The sequence below is a fragment of the Hemiscyllium ocellatum genome, chromosome 3, assembly GCF_020745735.1.
Source record: "Hemiscyllium ocellatum isolate sHemOce1 chromosome 3, sHemOce1.pat.X.cur, whole genome shotgun sequence".
In the NCBI taxonomy this organism is placed as follows: Eukaryota; Metazoa; Chordata; class Chondrichthyes; order Orectolobiformes; family Hemiscylliidae; genus Hemiscyllium; species Hemiscyllium ocellatum.
This window is the reverse complement of record NC_083403.1, coordinates 101005982-101028866: the sequence shown is the minus strand read 5'-3', so window position 1 is coordinate 101028866 and position 22885 is coordinate 101005982. Positions and strand designations below refer to the sequence as shown.

At 41.0% G+C, this 22885-nt stretch overlaps 1 protein-coding gene across 12 annotated transcripts in view; it reads right to left on the bottom strand.

Annotated features, from left to right (window-relative positions):
- Positions 1-22885, bottom strand: part of dst (dystonin) — a 624072-nt gene that overhangs the window by 119193 nt on the left and 481994 nt on the right. For all 12 annotated transcript variants that reach the window (XM_060852081.1, XM_060852129.1, XM_060852093.1 and 9 more), the window contains 7 exons: positions 9920-10081; positions 9642-9812; positions 7082-7248; positions 4958-5117; positions 4444-4770; positions 4197-4281; positions 1864-2105 (listed from right to left, as the gene is read on the bottom strand). In XM_060852081.1, the coding sequence (XP_060708064.1) occupies positions 1864-2105; positions 4197-4281; positions 4444-4770; positions 4958-5117; positions 7082-7248; positions 9642-9812; positions 9920-10081 (1314 nt within the window). The remainder of the gene's footprint in view (positions 1-1863; positions 2106-4196; positions 4282-4443; positions 4771-4957; positions 5118-7081; positions 7249-9641; positions 9813-9919; positions 10082-22885) is intronic.

The window sequence follows — 22885 nt, the reverse complement described above, 5'->3', positions numbered from 1 at the left end:
GATTACACAAAGTATACCAACAAATCAATCCCTCACGTAACAACTGTTCGTCCAGTTGGTTCAACCACCATCCCTTTTATTGGCATCGCTGCACAATCTGATATATATCCACAACAAAGCAGCTTAAGGTAGCAATTTACTGAGACATCGAACACACATGATCATGAGCATATATTCATTAAAACACAGTGATACATACTAAGGGGTACACACACAAAAACACATACATTAACATACAAACTAGCTGACGCAATGGAACTATCGTATTTGTAAAGAATTGAATCACAATTGTGGCAGAGCTGAAGGAGGCCATTTAGCCCATTGTGTCTGCATGGCTTTCTAAATGAGGAATTCTCTAATGCCATTCTCTTGCATCTTACCTCTAACCCTTCCTTTTCAGATAACAATCTCAGTTCCTTTTGAATGCTTGGGTTGAACAGGCCTCCACCAAACTCTCAGACAGCAAATTCTTGACTTCAAAAATTTGCCACATGACCCAAGTTTTTCCTCATCTTCCTTTGTTCTTTTGACAGTTACTTTAAATCTGTGCTGTCTCATCCTCAACCCTTTCATTGGTGGGAACAGCCTTTTCCTATTAAGTCTGTCCGGAACCCCCATAACTGTGAGTAACTCGACTAGATTGCCACTCAGCTTTCGCCTTCTCCAAGGAAAACATTCTTAACTTCTTTAATATGCCTTCATAACTGAAGTTCCTAATCTCTGGAATCAATCTGGTAAATCTCTTCTGCACTCTCTCTCTTATACATTACATCTTTCCTAAACTGTGGTGCCCAGAGTGTAGATACAAAACTTGAGCAGACACCAAACTGGTGACTTCTACAAGTTCAACATCACCTCCTTGTTCCTGTACACCATGGCCTATTAATAAAGCCTGGGGTCTTGAATGCTTGACTAACCTCTTTCTTGACCTGTTCTGCCTTCAATCCTTCAGTGCCTACGCACATATACTTGGGTTGCTCTTGCAGCTCCTTTTAGAAATTTACCTTTTATTTTATATGGTCTCTCCAAGTTAGAACAGAATCCATAGCGTGGAAACAGGCCATGTTCTTCCTGCCAAAACTAATCAAACTTCATCAAGCAGTTGTCTGCCATTCCATTAAGTTTTGCATCATCTGCAAATTTTGAAATTGTGTCCTGTACATCAAGGTCATTAGTATATATCAGGAAAAGGAAGGGTCCCATCAACGACCCCTGAGGATATCTACTATAAACCTTCCTCCAGTCTGAGAAACATCCATAAACCAGTATGCTCTTTTTCCTGTCACTCAGTCAATCTGTGTCCATGTTGCTATTGTCCAATTTATTTCATGAGATATATCTTTGCCCACAAATCTACTGTGTGGCACTGTATTAAGTGCCTTTAAGGGGACTATGTACATGACATTAACAGCTTTGCTCAAAGTTTGTGCGAAGATTTGTAGCTCGGGTGCTTGTTGTAGTGGTTCTGTTCGCCGAGCTGGAAGTTTTTGTTGCAAACGTTTCGTCCCCTGGCTAGGAGACATCATCAGTGCTCTGGAGCCTGATTTTTTGCAACAAAAACTTCCAGCTCGGCGAACAGAACCACTACATCAACAGCTTTGCACCTCAAACTAAATGCAAACACACACTGACGTGATGGAAATTCCTATTTGTAGATACTGAACTAATGCATACATACAAGCTACATGCACACAAACATCTGCAACTCAAACACACACATTAACATAATGGAAAGCACTTACTCATGTGGAAGCTGAAATAATGAGGCAAGAGGTAAATTCAGATATTTTAAAAAATTGCAGATATCACAGAGTAAGAAATATATACATGTGCACAGAAGTTACAATGGAAATAACCACCTACTTTCTGTCTCCTCTGTGTTTGAGCTAGCTGTTCTCCCGCAAGAACCTCAGAAGCATACGTGGTCAGTTCAGCCTCCACCTTCTCGAGCCAGGTAGTTAATAACTCATGAGCAGACTGAAACTTAGTAGCCAGCTGAAGGGCCTGTTCTAGGGTTTTCAAGACTTTACCACTGGTAGTAGTAATGTCAGCATAGCGTGCTTTGATGCCATCTAGCCTTTCCTGAATGATTATAACTTCATCCCCTACACAAGGAAAAACAGAAAGTTAAGATGCTCCAAGTATTGTGTGAACTAATGTGCAGTTACAAGCAAGGGGGCAAATAATTTCAGATTCTTTGCTTTTTCATTCAATCTCCTAACCTTGAGATTTGCATTTATTAATCACCTTCCACAACCTCTGAATATTTCAAAACAGTTTAAAGCCTCGGATTACATTAGTGCAGCAGAAATGGTGCCAGGTTGTTGGCCCACTTTGCCACACCAAAGCATCATCCCAACAATGACAGGTCAGGATTGCAACATGCCATCCAAATCTCTGGAAGATATAGACTGTAGGGAAATAGATGGCGACATTTTGTAAAATGTCCAGATTACAGAGGAGGAAGTGCTGGATGTCTTGAAACGGTTAAAAGTCGATAAATCCCCAGGACCTGATCAGGTGTACCCGAGAACACTGTGGAAGCTAGAGAAGTGATTGCTGGGCCTCTTGCTGAGATATTTGTATCATCGATAGTCACAGGTGAGGTGGCAAAAGACTGGAGGTTGGCAAACGTGGTTCCACTGTTTAAGAAGGGCGGTAAAGACAAGCCAGGGAACTATAGACCGGTGAGCCTGACCTCGTTGGTGTGCAAGTTGTTGGAGGGAATCCTGAGGGACAGGATGTGTGTGTACTTGGAAAGGCAAAAACTGATTCGGGATAGTGAACATGGCTTTGTGCATGGGAAATCATGTCTCAAAAACTTGATTGAGTTTTTTGAAGAAGTAACAAAGAAGATTGATGAGGGCAGAGCAGTAGATGTGATCTATATGGACTTCAGTTAGGCATTCGACAAGGTTCCCCATAGGAGACTGATTAGCAAGGTTATATCTCATGGAATGCAGGGAGAACTAGCCATTTGGATACAGAACTGGCTCAAAGGTAGAAGACACAGGGTGGTGGTGGAGGGTTGTTTTTCAGACTGGAGGCCTGTGACCAGTGGAGTGCCACAAGGATTGGTGCTGGGCCCTCTACTTTTTGTTATTTACATAAATGATTTGGATACGAGCATAAGAGGTACAGTTAGTAAGTTTGCAGATGACACCAAAATTGGAGATGTAGTGGACAGCAAAGAGGGTTATCTCAGATTGCAATAGGATCTGGACCAGATGGGCCAATGGGCTGAGAAGTAGCAGATGGAGTTTAATTCAGATAAATGCGATGTGCTGCATTTTGGGAAAGCAAATCTTAGCAGGACTTATACACTTAATGGTAAAGTGTTGTTGAACAAAGAGACCTTGGAATGCAGGTTCATAGCTCCTTGAAAGTGGAGTCGCAGGTAGATAGGATAGTGAAGAAGACATTTGGTATGCTTTCCTTTATTGGTCAGAGCATTGAGTACAGGAGTTGGGAGGTCATGTTGCGGCTGTACATGACATTGGTTAGGCCACTGTTGGAATACTGCATGCAATTCTGGTCTCCTTCCTATCGGAAAGATGTTGTGAAACTTGAAAGGGTTCAGAAAAGATTTACAAGGATGTTGTCAGGGTTAGAGGATCTGAGCTACAGGGAGAGGCTGAACAGGGGCTGTTTGCCCTGAAGCGTCGGAGGCTGAGGGGTGACCTTTTGGAGGTTTACAAAATTATGAGGGGCATGGATAGGATAAATAGGCAAAGTCTTTTCTCTAGGGTCGGGGAGTCCAGAACTAGAGGGCATAGGTTTAGGGTGAGAGGGGAAAGATATAAAAGAGACCTATGGGGCAACTTTTTCACAGAGAAGGTGGTACGTGTATGAAATGAGCTGCCAGAGGATGTGGTGGAGGCTGGTACAATTGCAACATTTAACAGGCATTTGGATGGGTATATGAATAGGAAGGGTTTGGAGGGATATGGGCCGGGTGCTGGCAGGTGGAACTAGATGGGGTTGGGATATCTGATTGGCATGGATGGGTTGGACCGAAGGGTCTGTTTCCATGTTGTACATCTCTATGACTCTATGACTCTGCTTCCAGCTTCCTAACTTTCACCATGTTCTCTTCACCCCATGCTTGTTCTCAGGTCGTCAAACATTTTAACATTTCCGGAAATCATCAGCACCCTCCCAGCACACATACTGCCCTGTTTAGTGTGACTGCTTACCTGTTGTCTGTTTCAGGAGAGCTAACCCATTCTTAATGGCCTGATCGACATGCTGTCTACGGAGCATGATGTCTTCATGAAGTGTCTGTTTTTTTTAGAACAGGTTTGGAAAATGCAAATTGTTAGAAGCAGAGAATCCAGAAGTTCTCACAACATCCTGACTCAATCAAAATGAAAAAGGGCACAGAAGGAAAATTAAATTTTAAAGAAATGTAGAAATGAAAATTAAATCATAACGAAAAGGTACCATATGTTCAGAATGCTGTTTGTGAAGATGATCAGGATTGTAGTCTTGAATGGCTGCGTTGTTGAGTTTGTCCTGTACTTCAGCCAACCAGTTCAGAACTTCCACCTCCTCCTCCCCAAAAATCCATGCATTGGAGAGGGCCTGCTGGATCAGGGCAGCTTTACGGCCACACCTGTCCTGGACCTCAATGTACCGTGTCTGGGCAGAATCCAGCCTTCCCTGCACGATGTCTTTATCATCTCTGGAGCTCATAGTCTTTAGCAACTGACCAATACTAATGGCCTGGTGCAACTGTTTGCCATGACTGACGACGTCATCTTCCATGGCCTATGCAAGGTGTACAAATAAATGAGAAAAGCAACTATGGAAAAATAAACTGAGGCAGAACATAAGGACTATGGTAACAGAAAGTTACGCCCTCACCAACAAATACAACAAAACAATGAATATGTGAATTTGTAACTTAAAAGGAAAAGAAGGATGGGTAAAGTATACACCTGGCTTTTAAACTCACTTTATGCTGGGAGATCTGTTCTTGCAGTCTGGCAGTTTGAGTGCCAATAGGTTCAGAGTTTGCAACTTTCTTCTCAGCAGCAGAAAGCCATTCAATCAAGGGTTCCACAGTATCATGGAACTGCTGAGCCACCACCAAGATGGCTTCCAACTGCCGCTGCCTGTAGAAAAGGCAAGGGACCTCAATATCAAGTAAGACTCAGAACTTTTTCAACATCTTTCAAAACTTCAAACATAGCAATGCACTACACAGGTCAATGAAATATTTTTCTGAAGGGCAGTCGCTGTCCCGTCTCTTACATTACATGAACCAGTTTATGCACAGCAGGTTCTCCCAAGCAATAATGTGACAATAAGCATTCATCTTTTTCCAGTGATGTTAGCTGAGGGATAACATTTGGCCACAATATAGGGGAGATTACCCCATGTAGCTTATGAAATTGAGGCATCCAAAAGCCGAAAACCCATGTGTGCTGACTTCTGGCATTTCTGATCAATGAATACTTTTGAGGGAATATTTAACAATCTTCTCTTTAAGCATCCATATCAGCTTCAAAACTGCTCTTAATGTGCTAAATGGACCAACTCCTCATATTCAGTTTCTGTTACAGCTGACACTATAGTATAATGGCTTCTAAAGAATTTTTTAATAGAAGTTTTTTCAAAATGACACAGACCCCAAACTTACTACAACTTGTCAAATTTGGACTCAAGATACTAATCATTGAATAGCTGAAGAGGTTAGAAGGGGTGAATGCCTCCTCCTGTTTCTAAGCTGCACTGGTTTATAATGACCAGCGCAACTCAAAAGGATAAGCAGGAGAGCATCCACTCAGTTTGAGCCATCATTACCCACTATGTAACCTACATGATTAGATTGCACAATATCTGATTTCCCTGGCCATAGTAATGATGTACATCTAGTAAACGTAAAACTAAAATAAAAACAGCCAAGTTGTTTTAAAATCATGAGATAGAAAATTTCTCATATGAGTGTAGAAAATTGTTGAAAATAGCAAGCAGAACTTGTCAGAAACAAGTTTATATTTCATTCACAGAAGTGACATTTCAGCCTTATATTCTCTCTCTCACCATGTGAAGTCCTATAGATAAGATTTTTTTCTTTAGGAAGCCTCAAAGAAAACAATCACGACTTAAAAAGAAAGATGCCAGATGCTATGATACTGAAAGAATTTACAGAAAAAACCTTCAGGTTATACTGAACAATTAACTACAGGCTTATCTTTGACAATATGTTCTATCAAAAATAATTAAAATCTGAAATGAAGCCTTTGCAATCACCTCAGTCCATTATAATTATGCTTACTCATTAACAATAATGATTTACACAAGGCTCATATTTTTGCTCATATATTGTAAGTTTTACAGCTGGTGATTTTTTTTAAAGTAATGACAAGCTACAAACAATGAAGATGCAAGGAGGTTTTGGGTTTCAAGTACACAGAACAATAAACATTCAAAAAGGTTTACAAAATACGAGTCTCTAAAAGTTGATTATAAAGCAGAGGATGTTTTACTGCATTCACACACTGCCCTTTTCAGATCACATCTACAATGTACGGCATGTAATGCCCTAGATACCATTCCTGGGAAATAGTACATCGATTGTGGACTGAATGTCCCACAAATTGACCAAAACATTAACAAACTTTTAAGGTTTGAATTATGAAGTGGAATTACACAAACTAGGCTTGCAATACTTGGAATATGGAAAAATTAAAGGGTGGCTTGTGGGTATTTTAGGGTTTTCAATTGAATCAACACAGGCGACTGAGAAACTTCTTCCATGGGCTGTTGAACGTAGAACGTCAAATGTGAGCCAGGCTACTGAGTGGAAAAGTCAAAATATAGATCTTCATGCAAACAATCTGAGAAATATGGACGTCTCTTGGACAAAAAGCAGTAGATGCTAATTCAGTTAATTATATTAAACCTGAGGTCTATGGATTTTTGCTAACCAAATGACATACGGTTAGGGAACCAAGGTGGGTAGATATGGTCAAGATATAGATTAACAAAGATCCAAATGAATGTGAAAGCCTATATAGACCTCCATCTTCCCGTTTGTTTCCAAATGGGTGCTTAGTCACAAACTCATCTGTACCTGTCTTCAGCCTTGGTCAGCAGGGAATTCCATCGACGACTCAGGCCTTGCAGTTGATTCAGGGTTTTCTCTCGATCTGATGAATCAGCCAACCCAGCAATCTTCTCCCCTTCCCTTTTGATCATTTCCACAGTTGGTTTGCGATCATCCAGCAAATGTTGGAGAAGCTTCATTGGAAAAAACATTTAACATCAGAATCACTTTGTACACGTTACTCAATGTTTACTACTCATTCTCAATGAAACATACAAAATTGTTACAGGACTTGACAGGATAGATGCAGGCTGGGGGTATAGAGTCAGGGGTACGCCATTTATGGGAAAGTGAGAACTGCAGATGCTGGAGTCAGAGTCAGGTGTATAGTGCGAGAAAAGCACAGCAGGTCAGGCTACATCAAAGAGCCAGGAGAATCAATGTTTCGGTCATAAGCCCTTCATTAGGAAGGGCTTTTGCCCGAAACGTCAATTCTCCTGCTCCTCGGATGCTGCCTGACCTGCTGTGCCTTTCCAGCACCACACACTCGTATGCGACTTAGGACTAAGAACAGGTGGCATTTATTGACTTTAGAGGATGGTAAATCTCTAATTGTCTACCCCAGAGGGCTGTCTGGGTTCAGCCACTGAGTGTGATTTAGACAGAGATCAACAGATTTCTAAACATAGAAGGTATCAGGGGAATCTGAGAATAATGTGGTCAAGTGAAGTTGAGGTGGAAGAGCAATCATGATCTGGTTATGAAGTAGGCTCAAGGAGCTGAATGGCCTTTTGCTGCTCCTATTTCCTATCCTTTTATAAAGTCTGTACTATCCAACTTTAAAATAGATATCTGTCTGTTTTTTTTTATTTGCCCAACAGGATAAGTATTTGTATATGTCCAAGACTAGAAACCCACTGCCTGGGTAGGCAATGGAAGCAGGTTCAATAATAAACTTGAAAAAGTAAATGGATAAACTTTTCAATGGGAAAATATGGCAGATGTATGGTATAGAGAAGGAGAATTGAATTGTGGGTAACTGAATCCACTACAAACATCATGGGTTGAATGGCATCCTTTTGTACAATATTAATTTATGATTCATCTAGACAAGTTATTCTGTTTTCAGCCGTAATGGCTAACATCAGATAATCGCAGCCCACTCAACTGAGAGTAACTTATAGCCATGAATCATTAACTAATCTTGGCAGTTAATGTCTAGCTCATCTGGCTTTGAGCATAAGGTTCCTGATGTGTGGACACATCCAACACCTAGACAAGGAGTTAGCAACATATATCATCACTACTGCTCTTGGTCTGCTCCATGTTCAAAGCTCCAACTTCAGATAAAATTTTTCAATGATGGAGAATAAAAAACAAGTGGAATTGCTCCCTTCCCCTCCCCCATATAACTCCCTCTGACCCCAATCCTCTTTCCCACAAACTGCCCCAACCTTCCTGCCTCTCAAACTTTTCCATACAAATTGCCCCTTTTTCCCTGATATAATCTGTCCTTCAACCCTGACTCCACCCCAAATAAACTAGCATTCACATCCCTCTCCCCAACACAAACTGCTCCTCTGCTCTGTTCCTCCTACCTTCACCACCTCATTGCAATATAAACATACATTGATGAAAACAGCCTAATTCATTCAGTGCAAGATTCTCTGATGACAAGAATTTATAACCTTCGCTGACATAATTTACCTCAAAAATGAGTCACTCAAACACAGCATTATTTTCTTACAATACCAACCATTGCTGGTTGACCTGTTGACTCAATTTATTCTCATGTCTGAAGTTCATATTTCCGAATCTAATGAAAATACAGACATATAAGTTAACAGCCAATTTAGACATCAGTGCTCCACATAAGCTTAACCCTAACTGTTTTCATGTCTTCATTGTTGATATCTGCTCATATCAATGCAACCTTCTATTCCTTTCTCCCTCAGTTTGTTAGCTTTCCTGAGTTTGCTGTATTTGGGTGGTCCCTGCAGGACCAACCTCAATAGCTCTATAATAATACCAATTCATAAAGTGACTAGAAGTGAAAAATAATTTATAAGAAATGCTAATGGTCACCCAGAGAACAAGGAGCACAGGTATAGTCAGCTCCTCCAGACCTCTTCACTTCAGCAGCGGGACTGTCACCCCAATCCACTGGCTGGCTGTGGGCTATTCCTCTCACCTCCCTGGCAACCTTGGGCAACTGCCCTGTGTGGGTTGCAGGCATGGGGCAGCAGTGGACTGTTACCATGATGCCTAGAAGAAACACACAATAAACCACCTGCTGGATCATCCCACTTCCCCTTCCTCCTCCCTGACCCCATCTGAATTAAAAAGTGGCCTCCTCTTGTGGTGCAGTAGGAGTATCCCTACCTTTGAGCTAGGAAAGTCCAGGTTCGAGTGCCATCTGTTTCAGAATTGTGTAATAACACAACGAGCAGATTGCGCAGAAAATAGGTTAAATAAAAAAAAGCTTTCTAATGTTGATACACGAATCAAAGGATATGCTTGCTTAAAATGCTAATCGTCTCTAAGGGCTTTACACAAACTGACATTTTACAAAGAATTGCCGACTTACTTTCTGTTCTTGAATCTGAGCCTTAACTACTTTGAACTCAGCTGAAGGTGGCTTCTGATTGGCTACGAGTTCCTCTGTATCCATTAACCAACTGAGCAACGATTCGAGTGCATCCTGAAACCTCCCACAATGCAACAGAGCTTCGTGCAGCTTGGCGGCTCGTTCTGCAACCTATAAAAAAGAGTAAACAATCCCAATTAACTTGATAGTGACATACCTGGCAGTGGGCTACCTGTCAAATAGGGAAGGGATTGAACCAAGAAATAAAGGAAACCAGCCTTTGTCGTTAGAGTATTCCATCTCGTATTTGCTTCTTCGAGGTTGTGTTCCAATGTCTGGATATTGGTATTTTTAGCTGCACTCTGGATCAGTCCTTGCCCGAGTCGATTCACCTCTTGGAGCACAGTCTGAAGAGGTTCAATTTCTTCTTTCTGAAATACCTGGAGTTGGAAAGGGAACAAAGAAAATTACAATATATCTAATTGTTTCATTTAATCTAGTTTGTGACTGTAATGCCATTCCATAAACAGCAATACAACCACAAAAGGTAGGGGAAGTCTAGAGTCAAATAAACTAAGAGTAAATGGAAGTCCTACATTGAATCATTTTTCTGTCAACCATTTGTGATACCATCCTCTGATTTAGTGCCAATGGCTATCTCATTGACCCATCTAATTCAGATAAATGGTGCTAATTATTTGCCAGAGCCATACATGTCAAGAACAAGGTGCTGCCTAAACCATATTACTACTTCTTCAGATATCATGAAGACTAGTTTACACAGCAATGAATGAATGATATAGGAAAATAGCGAAAGCATTTTATCTTCACAAAGTTTAAAGGCAAGACTTTTTTTCAATTTGAGTTAACCTCAAACTAATTATTTTGCAGCATTGTTGTGCTAAAATAAAACCAAAATCTTTAATGGATGACAAATCCAATTAATGTTTCGTCTTCTGTGTTAGAAAATACAGCATTCAAAAATGGTTGCTGAGCCAACAACAAAACTGAATACTTAGCAAAATGAATTAGGAACTTGTATGGTACATTAAACTTCTATTCAAAATAAAATTCAACTTAATTACAATGGCCTGCACTACCAAGCCATTATAAAGAAGATTGTTAGCTACTGTCTCAAATTTTTATTTTTTCCATTATTCTTTAGGGGTCCTTCAGTCAATCATCTTCTGCTCCACAGATCCTGTACAATTTGATGAACTGCCTCCCTTCTAAAATCCAGTGATAGATGACCAACGAAAGACCAAAATCCTTGGGCCTTCCTTCCACCCCACCCCTGAACTAAACCTCAGCCTAACAGAGAGAAATTAAAGTTATTTCCATCATCATAAGCAAAACTTCCATTCATTAAACCAATCCCATATTGTTCGGTATTACTAGAAACTGTCAATCTTATTCCAAAATAGATACTGTTCAAATCTCAAGTAACATTAAATATCCTCTATCTGCTATTCTACAAGTGAAAATGTGACAGGGATTTCCATCAGTGTTTATCTGACATTCATACAAGTTGGTCAATGCACCATCTAGGTGAAAGAACATACCAGATAAATTACTGTTAAAAATGGGCAAATTTCCTCAATTTCAAAGACCCAGAGGATGATAATTTTTCAATCTTTGCTGTGTCACTCAAAACAAGTTCTATTCAATGTATCACCTTTCGCAACACAGAACTCCATTCCCTTGTCACTCATTTTTTGCCTCTGACTCTAATGAAGCCCAATGAAAGATTGAGGAACAATGCCTTAGCTTTTGGTGAGGTTCTTGCTAATCTTGCAAACTCAACATTCATTTTGACAACTTCAGATCATAACTACTGCTTCCATTTTTTTTTCCCTCTGGAGAACAGGAGCTGGTAATGGTTCACTTTTGCCATTCAACACTTACTTCGGACACATCATTATTGTATTTCTTTATTTGGCCTGTTGTGACACCATCACCCATTTTGTCATGCAACCTCTCCTGCTTTCCATCCTCTCACAGACCTCCCCCCACCCCCCGCCCCCACCCCCACCCCTGCTCTCCACTTTCTCTGCCTCCATAGTTGCTTAAAATCCATTGCATTTCAAACTTTTTGGAAGCCTGGTGAAAGTTCAATCATCTGAAACATTAACTCTGCTTCTTTTGTTTGATCTGAAGAGTACTTCCAGCAGGTTCAGTTTTGATTTCAGATTTCCAGGATTGATAGTATTTTGTTTTTTCAATGCATCATGTTCTCTTTTCATGAGTGAATAAGTCACTCGGGGTAATATGAGTGAAGTGCAGTTAACTAATAATCTATAAAATATAACATTTATTCACTAACAGCTTAACTTTGTGGAGAACATTTTTTCCATCAGCTCTAAATTCCTTCTCTTTTTTTCACCTTTGTTAATGGAACACGGATTACCTTATGTTTATTCCTGTTAAAATCCACCCACCAACCCAAACCCAGGAATTCAGGGGAGCTGAAAAAATAAATTGATCTTTTCATGATTCACATGGCCATGCAGTTCACTCTCAGCAAATTTATAATTAGTCACTCACATTATTTATGAATACTCTATACAGCAAGAAACACAGAACAGATCTGTTCCTGGCTCTTAGTCAGCACCCTTTGCTGCTTTCTAATGCCAAAAGTATTTTCAATCCAACTAGTTAATTTACCATTAATTCCGCAAATGTTTATCTTCTTTAAAGTCTTACTATGGAACTGAACCAAATAATCTCTTAAAAATCAAAGTCACAAAATTTGTCTGCTAGTTTGGGTCCTCAACAGTTCCAGACTGCTCATCAAAACCAAGATCAATGTGGCTAGTATGTGAAGAACAGAAACGACTTTACAAAAAGCAGTTATCTTTAACACATTGCAAACTATTTTTCCACATTACATCAGCATTATGTATCTTCACTCCTTTGCTGCTTCAGATATTATTTTTGGTTTGCCTGCCGCGGACTATTCTCTTAGATTAACACTTCATTTGTGCATCCCAAAACACGCTAGCACTTGTTTGCTTGGATGATGCATCTACTCATTAAAAACAGTGTGTGTTTGAACCTATCCGCTAAGAAAGTGGTGGTCTCAAACAATATTCACCTGAGTCCTTTTATTTCAAATACACATTTTTGAAACTTGTCATTTTTGAATTGCTCTAGTGAGTAGCAAAGTTGTATTTAAGGCAAAGATGAAGAAAGAAATGAGGGAGAGAAAAATAGAAAGATTTGTTGATTGATTTTAAAAACCAACTTCCAGGATGTTGGTATTGCTGACCAGGCTAACATTTATTGCCCATCCCTAACTGCCCTTGAGAAAGTGTTGGACAGCTGCCTTCTTGAACCTCTCTGCAGTCCTTGGCTAGGGTGGGGGGTAATGTTATTATATAAAATTTTAACCCATTGACAGTGATGTAGCAACAATATAGTTTCAAGTCAGGAAAGTGCATGACTTGGAGGGGAGCTTGCAGGTGTTGGTGATCCCATATTATTATTGCCCTCACCCTTCTCGATGGTAGAAGTGTGGATTTGGTGATCTGAAGGAGGGAGCGAGGACTGCAGATGCTGGAGAGTCAGTATTGATAATGTGTGGTGTTGGACAAAACACAGCAGATCAGGCAGCATCCATGGAGCAACAGAGTCGACATTTCGGGCAGGATCCTTCTTCAGGACTGGGGCGGGGGTGCGGGAAGAGGGCTGAGAGATAAATAGGGGGTTGGGGCTAAGGGAAAGGTAGGTGGGATGGCAATAGGTAGCTGAAGGTAGGAGGTGATGGTAGTAGGTCCTTGGGAAGTGTGCAGCAAATAGGTGAGAAAGAAGATGGATAGGTGGTCAGGTCAAGAGAGTGGATCTGAATTGAAGGGTTGGACCCGGGATGGGATGGGATGGGGGGAGGGGCGATATGGAAACTGGTGAATTCAATATTTGGAGCTGGCTTGTGTGATGCATACATTCTGGCATAGACAAGTTGGGCAGTGTGAGCTGCTATAAATATTATGTATTTCAGCAGTTCATTTGTCACGTTACTCCACATTTTCAGAATTTGACATAATAAGACTCCACTCGACTTTGACTTTAATTGATGAGAAAATTAATTAAATAGTAAAAGAACAAATATACAGTAGCAATAACACAGCTTGCAATGTTTCCACAGTAGTTGCCAAGCTTAGTCATCTCTTCCTGTAGTAAAAAAAGAATAATTTGCAAATTCTGTGGTGAATTAGAATATATGCAATATTCGTTTGAAAACTCTTTTCTGTACCCTCTTTGAAAGCTTTCTACATGAAGACTCTCGATGGAACCACACAGCTTAAGGAACAACTTCAGAAAATGAACTAAGTTACTGCAAACTTGAAAACTGAATCATAAAATTAACAAATACTGTCATGCATACATTGAACAACCTTCAAAGCACCCTACCTCCCCATTATCCAAGGCCCCAGATATATCCTCCAGGTAAAGCAGAGATTTACCTGTACTTCACTCAATGTAGTCTACTGCATTCACTGCTCACAATGCGGACTTCTGTACACTGGGGATGTGAAGCATTGACTGGGTGACCGCTTTTCAGACCACCTCCATTCTGTCCAAGAAAATGACCTTGAGATTCCAGTTGCCTGCCATTTCAACACACCAATGTGTTCCCTGGCCAACATCTCTGTCTCGGGCTTGGAAGAGTGCTCTAGTGAAGTTTGGCTCAAGCTGGTGGCATGGTGGTTAGCACTGCTGCCTCACAGCACCACAGACCTGGGTTCAATTCCCGCCTCAGGCGACTCCGTGTGGAGTTTGCACATTCTCCCCGAGTCTGCATGGGTTTGCTCCGGTTTCCTCCCACAATCCAAAAATGTGCAGGCCACAATCCAAAAATGTGCAGGTTAGGTGAATTGGCCATGCTAAATTGCGTGTAGTGTTAGGTGCAGGGGAATGGGTCTGGGTGGGTTGCGCTTTGGTGTGGACTTGTTGGGCCGAAGGGCCTGTTTCCACACTGTAAGTAATCTAATCTCATTTTCCAGTTGGGGATCATGCAACATCTGGACTCTATATTGAACTCAATAATTTCAGGGCCTGAGCACTTTTTCCCATGCCCTCACCCCAATCCCCACACACCAGACCTTGTCATCAAATTGGCTGCTACCACAAACAACCCATTGTCAGCTATGAGCAATTAGATTCCCACTGGATCCCCATTAGCAGCTGTTCATTCTTGCAGGCTGATCTTTACCCACTCTTTTGTTTGCCCAACTGTTTATCTCTCTCTTTGAGCTCTATCTCCACCTATCATTTACTCTTTCCCCTACCTCATCCCTATCCTAGCACATATACCTTTTTCACGCTGCTATGAGTTCTGAAGAAAGGTCACTGGACCTGAATGGTTATCTCTGCTTTCTCTCCAGAAATGCTGCCTAACTTGCTGAATTTTTCCAGTGATTTATGATTTTGTGTCTCAAAGAATGTTTGTATTTCAATTGCTTGACTTGACCACTACCATTTGTATCCAATTCTCTTTCATTACATAGAATTCACAAGCCAACAAACAAAAGTTATAATAATTGTGGCAATGTAATCTATGATATAATTATTGTGACTGGAGCCAAATTTTAACCATTTATGCATAGCGATAGCATTTTCTTCAAAGATAGTCAATTCCCACTCAATACACAAATATTTCTTTTCATCAAAAGTATCATTTAGATGCAACTGACAAGGTGAATCCCACTCATTTCTAGCTTCAAATTTGAGCCAGTACCATGAATTTAATCAAGTGCAGCACAGGTTTTGCGTCTATGCTCTGCTGTATTTGAATCTTACACATATGTACCAATTGCCTGAACAATTTTAAATACACACCAAATAATTGTCTTGAAGTGCAGAAATTGAGAACTGCTATAAACTCAGAATATAGTGTACAACATTAGATGATATGCTTTCCGATTAGGCAGCATTTACTCAACAATCCTGACCATACGAAGTGTCACACCAACAAACAATACAGGATAATCAGTCAGGCTGACAATGTGGCTCAATTACACTTGCTGGAAACTACATGTAATCAATCACATGCAATAATCTGTCCCCTGCAAGTGAAAGGAGTTTGTCCAAGCATTGCTGTATAAACAAACACTTTATTTTAAGGAGGGGGCAGGGTCAGGGAACACTGTTCCTTGGTGCATTCCCCATTACACATCAAAATAAATCAGGATCAACTTTCCTTCTTAAAATGGGTAACTGCAATCTTGTACATGCTCCACTGGAACACCTTGACCATTTTAACTTGTCAGCCAATCAACATATGAGTCTAACTTGCTGTTTCCATTGAATATTGATATTCTTGCAGGTTTCCAGATGATAACCAGACTAAAACTTTAAACAGAGCTGAAAATGTGTTGCTGGAAAAGCGCAGCAGGTCAGTCAGAAGAAGGGCTTACGCCCGAAACGTCAAATCTCCTGTTCCTTGGATGCTGACTGACCTGCTGCGCTTTTCCAGCAACACATTTTCAGCTCTGATCTCCAGCATCTGCAGACCTCACTTTCTCCTAAAACTTTAAACAGGGCATTTTTATTTTAAACAGTATGAATACGTTTCAGTTTATTTTATGGAATCCACAGCTTGATTCAATTATATTATAAATAGATAGTCTGACAAGGTCTTAACGTTACAATTCTTATCAGCATGTTCAAATCCTTTCTTCGCCACCCTTTTTACCTTTGTAATCTATTCCAACCCTCCTGGATGTAATGAAAGCTATGAGACCTGACAGCATCTTGACTGTGGTGCCAAAGATGTGGGCTCCAGAACTGGTCCTACTTTCAGCCAAGCTGTTTCAATACAGCAACACTACTGGCATCTGCCCATCGAAGTAAAAAATTGTCCAATAACCTGTTTACAGATATTAACTGGTCCAGCCATATAAATGCTGTGGCTGCAATGGTGCATCAGACGTTGGGAATTCTGTGGGGAGTAAAATGCCTCCCCATTTCTCAGAGCCTTTCCACTACCTACAAGACACAAATGAGGGGAGTTTGATGGAATATTCATCACTTGACCAGATGAGCACATCTCGAACACCATTTGACAAGCCTAATGACCAACCTGGACAAAGAGCCTGCTTGATTGGCAGCCCATTCACCACCTATAACTGGCTTGACCTACAGGCCATCCATCACTTTAAACATTCATTTCCTCTACCATTGTCATACATTAGCAGCAATGCATATCATCTACATAATACACTGGAGCAATTCACTGAGTTCCTTCCATAGCACCTTTGAAACAAATGAACTTTACCATCGAGAAGGACGAAGGCAGTAAATATATGGAAGCATCACCATCTGCAAATGCTCCTCTAAACAATACATCATCCTTACTTGGAACTATACTGTTGTTTCTTCACTGTCATAGTTTCAAAATAATAGATCATCCTTCCAAACAGCACTGAATGTACATCAAATCACACGGACTGCAGAGTCTGAATAAGATGGTTCACCACCACTTTCTCAAATGCAATTAAAATAGGGCAACAAAACTGGCTGAGCCGGTGTCAACCACACCCCATTAACAAATAAACAGTTTTGGTGCTTGTTCCAATTCTGACCTCTTGTTTATTCCGACTTTCATCGCTCTACCATTAATGGCAGTGTTTTCAACTGCATTGATGCCAAACTCTGGAATTTATCCCATAAACCTGTACAGCTCTCCACAGCTTACTATTCTACTAAATTCTTAGTTACCTGTTCTTGTATTTCCTTGTATTGTTACTTGTCAAATTTTATTTGATGATATGGTTTGGTCACTTTTGGAATATTGCGTACAATTCTGGTCTTCTTCCTTTTAGAAGTATGTTGTGAAACTTGAAAGGGTTCAGAAAAGTTTTACAAAGACCTCGCCAGGGTTGGAGGATTTGAGCTATAGGGAGAGGTTGAATAGTCCAAGGCTGTTTTCCCTGGAGCATCGGAGGCTGAGGAGTAACCTTATGTAGGTTTATAAAATCATGAGGGGCATGGTTAGGGTAAATAGTCAAGCTCAGGGGGTCCAAAACTAGATGGCATAGGTTTAGGGTGAGAGGGGAAAGATATAAAAGAAACCTAAGGGGCAACTTTTTCACGCAGAGCGTGGTGTGTGTGTGGAATGAGCTGCCAGAGGACATGGTGGAGACTAGTACAATTGCAACATTTAAAAGCATTTAAAAGAATCTGGATGGGTATATGCATAGGAAGGGTTTGGAGGGATATGGGCCGGGTGCTAGCAGATGGGGCCAGATTGGGTTGGGATATCTGGTTGGCATGGACGAGTTGGATCGAAGGGTCTGTTTCCGTGCTGTACATCTCTATGACTCTATAATTTCACTCCCCCTTTGGATAGTTTTACGCCATTAATGAATTGGGTCCAGACTTTGCAAGGGAATTATCTATGTAATCTGGTTGGAGATTGTTGGCACAGCCTACATTCGACACAGCACAGAATCATAGTATCCTTACAATGTGGAAGCAGGCCATTCAGCCTATCAAGACCACAATGGTCCTCTGAAGAGCATCATGCCCAGAACCACCGATACCCTATCCCAATAGCCCTGCATTTCCCATGGCTAACCAACCTAGTATGCACATCCCTGGATATTATGGGCAATTTAGCTTGGTCAATCCACCTAACCTGCACATCTTATCCAGTGGGAAACCAGAGGAAACCGACGCAGACACAAGGAGAATGTGCAAACTTCATACAAACAGTTGACCAAGGGTGGAATCGAACTCAGGTCCCTAGCAGAGTTAGGAAGCAGTGTTAACCACTGAGTCACTGTGCTGCCACATGTAATGACTGTCTCATTGCAATTATTCCTGTCTTCAACCTCATGCATTTACATTCAAAGGCTGGAGCAGGACTCACTTCTTATCCAACACTGTAGCTAAATTGCAGGCAGGCAGAACGAATAACAGAGCCATCTGCACAGGAAAACTGTATGCACTGATCAGAGATCAGAACGAACTATGTCCTCAGTGACTGCATCACAATTTGATTTTTCAGACAGCACAGTCACAGAGTTGAACAAAGTATCTTGTTCACACGGGTCTGTCAAGATACCTGCTCCCAGAAAAAAGATGAACAAAGAAAACAAAAGGAAACCTCAATCCCACTCTATTGCAGCAAATATTGGACCTGTAACATCTCATCTTTGAGGTAAAACAATTGCACACAGCATAAGCTTCACTCTGGCAGATAAGGAGATGTTTTTAATTCCTTACTGGCAGCATCGGTAAACCAATGAGACAGATTTAAAGTAATTGGTGGAGAAAGGAGGAGTTTTTTTAATAAGCTCAGTGAGTGGATATGATCTGGAATGCACTACCTAAAAGGGCAGCAGAAGCTGATTCAACTGGTACCTTTCAATACTGAATCATATAAATCCCTGAAAGAGAGATATTCACAACACTATTGTTAAGGAACTGGACAGTGAAACAAGTAGTGACAATAATTGGGTAGATTTTTGAAAGCAACGGGATGATGGACCAAATGCCCTCTTTCACCTTTGTTTGATTCAATGATATTCCTTTCTCAGGAACACAACTAGATATCCACTACCAACTATAGAAAAGGAGATGAAAGTTTAAATTGTTTCATTTCCTGAGTCCATTTAACAGATTTGTAACAGTGGAGGAGTGCAGATCAGGCCTGCTTTAAGAATTATACAGAACATAGTAAGTAGATATATTTTTAAAATGTTTGATTGTGTGGGATGCTGGTGGTTGGCCAGTTTGTGGTCACTTCAGTTTGATTACTGCCAGCTGGGAGCAGCCTGCTTGCGTGTACAGGAAACATGCATCATCTCTCTCACATTAAAGTCATTCAAAAAGGTGATGAGTCCTTTCAAGTGGCTGAGTACAAGCATCAAGTTATAAAATCTATTCCGACGTCAGGGATACTGACTGTTGGGTACAAGGTAGTAGAGAGTATCACTTAGCATTGCCAGTTTATTGAGGACAAGACTCTGTCACAGTAGGTAGTGCAGCAAGACTACCACTTGCTGGGTTCTTAAACACCTCTGTGTACACAGTCTATTAGCTGGAGCTGTTTTTCAATCTGAGTCTTCCTTGATTTCCAACCAATCAACTCAAACCTTAGAATTTGCCACCTCCCCACAGAAGCTCCACTTGCTCTGGCGTTAACTCCCATTGCTCTGCATCCCTTCCAAAACCAAGGAACCCCAGCACCAGTCTCAGGGCCTGCAACCTCCCAAAACAAATAGGCAGAACTTCCTTCCTCTTGTCTGGACCCCCATCATCTGAGCACAGATCTTAGCTCTGCCCAAGGTTTTGTCATTTGCCCAGTAATGTTAACTTCAAGACAACAGCCATTTCAACACCCATCACATATGCTTCTGCCCTTGCCATTCCCATCATTCACAACAGCTTGAGATCCCCCTTGTCCTCACATTTCATCCCACCAAACTCTGTATTCAAAGGATCATTCTCCACCATTTCAGACAACTCCAACAGGAGACCACATCTTCCCCTCACTCCCTTTGCCTGCATTTTGCAGCTATCATTCCCTCAGAGACACCACAGTCCACCGCTCAACCACCAACACCCTTTCCACCACACGTTCCCACATAACCACACCTGCCCCTTCAACTCCTCCCTGCTCACCATCCAAGGGCCGAAACAGTCTTTCCAGGTGAAGCAATATTTAACCTGTACCTCCTCTAATTTTGTGTATTAAATTTACTGCACCCAATGTGGCCTACCCTACATTGGAGAAACCAAGTGCAGACTCGGTGACCGCTTTGTGGAACACCTCTGGTCTGTGTGCAAGCAGAACCCCGACCTTCCCATTACCAGTTATTTTAACACAGTGACCTACTTACGTCTCACATGTCTGTCCTTGACGTGCTGCAATGTTCAGTAAAACACAGCACAAACTGAGGAACAACATTTCATCTTCAGACTAGGCACTTTCCAACCTTCTGGACTTAATATTGAGTTCAACACCTTTAAGTTGTGAACCATTTCTTTCCTTCCTTTTAGCTTTTTATCATGTCCTCCCTCCCCTTTTCCACTTGCTGTCCTTTCAAGTCTGGGAGGAGACACACTATTAATCTGCAATTCTCACATTCTGATCACTTAATGTGAACTACTAACATCTTTTCTCCACCAGCACCCTATTCCCACTACCCTCACCACCATCTGCCCTGAACTATAGCATAAGTGCTGTCCCCTCCAAACTTCATTTCAGCTCTCTTGAAGAATCATCTAAACTTGAAATGTTAGCTTGTTTTCTGTCCACGGATGCTGGCTGACCAGCTGTGATCCCCAGCATTTGTTGCTTTCAGCCATTTCAACACCACAGGTCCTGACTCTGACAGTACACCTCCAACAAGCCACAATTCTGAAGTTTTGGCCAAGGTAAATGCTTCAGCTCAAAGAGATTTTAAAAAATGCAATACAAGAACTGCAAGATGTACAGAAGACAGAATGAAGGGAGAAGCATGCTTGAAAGAAATAAAACTAAAATGGAAGGGGTAGCGATCGCAATGCTGGTAAAGAAGAGAAAGGGTGAAAGAGAGAACACACGAAAGGGAAAGGTGTGAGAGTGTGAAAGAAATGAGGGAAGAGTGAGAAGAACAGGGTTAGAAAAAGAGAAAGTGGAATTGGAGTGAGGGGAGGAGGTGATCTTGAGCACAGTGACTGGGGGATTTAGTTTGTTATTTAGCAACATCATTAGACATTATCAAGATTTTACTGTAGCACACAAACTGCTCATTTCAAAACTGAAAATGCTGAGTATTTACTGATCAGTGCACTCTGGTGGAATATTTTAAATTAAAACTGAGTGGAGGTACTCTACTCATTCCGTTCCATTGATAAAAGATTGTTTTCCTTTTCTATCATTTATGTTGTGGCTGTGTCGAAAAGTTGTATGGATGATCGGATTTGTCAAAACCATCAAATAATGTCAGCAATGTTAGGCTGGTGGTACTATTGCTTTGAAACTCTTGGTACTTAAATAAATCAACTCAACTAACTCAGTGCAAACCTGTGGCACTGGGACAATAGTGAAGACCAGCCCTGTGATCAATCTGTGCCTGTCGTTTCTTTTACCTTGAATTGTTGGCCAAGTTGTTCATTACTCTGAAAGCTAAAAGCGATTAAATTGCATTGTACTATGATGACATAACCCTCTGGTTCCATTTCTGATGCACAGGGAAATAGATTAAAAAGGGCCTTAATTTCAACAAAAAAAAGCATCAGCTCAAATCGTGGCATTCCCCCAAACCACAAAATGCCACAAAGTCATGAAGACCTTTAGCCAGTGAGGTTTGAGAAATGATTATTACACAGATATGAATGACGCTGTGGGGAGACATGCCACCACAATCCCCAGTTTCTGTTAAGCGAAATATGTTAGTGTAAAGGTATACCAGGACATGACGAGTAACAGACACCAGCTGGTTAATAACCACACAACAAACAGCTGGAAACTATCAGTCATGTCACAAGCTGCCTCCAGCTCACAAAGCCACATTGCTCACCCAATCTAATTCAGCCATATTGAAATTTAATATTCTAAAGGTTGCTAGGAAACCGGTTACCTGGCAACACTGAAATAAAGTAAAATGACGGAACTTCAGAAAGTGTTATCAGAAATCTTTTCCCAGGACCTCAGATGCAAATCACACCCTGTTGCATACACAAGTATTTTGGTTACCTTATCAGTGAAAACCCCACTGCTGTTCACATTAGAATTTTCTATCACTGCTGATATCGTACAGACGCACACCTCGTCCATCAATGGTGTGTTTTCATAATAACCCTTGCACTCAGAGTTCACGCTTTCAACATCAGGAGATATTTCCCCAGGAACAAATAATGGGGCATCCGGTTCCACTGAAGTCTGCACATGGTCACATTCTGACTGTGTTTCGGATTGACTTTCAACAACCGTATCCCAGTAACATGTCTCTCGTGTAAGTGTACTCTCGTTTTCTTCCTCCACTGTTGCTTCTTCCAGATCTGTCTGTTGTGTCTCAAAGAACTTGGGCGTAATCTCTGCTGGGGTAGATATGAAGTTAGATTTCTCATCAAGAATTTGTTTGCCAACACCATTTTTCACATTGTATTCCATGGTCTTTTCATTTCCATCAAAATCAGTGTCTTCTCTTGCATTATGCTCAGAAACCAACTCTAAGGCCATAATTAGTTCTGCCTCTTCAGTTGGGGAGACACCATAGTCCTCACTCTTTGTGATAGAGGGTACACTTTTA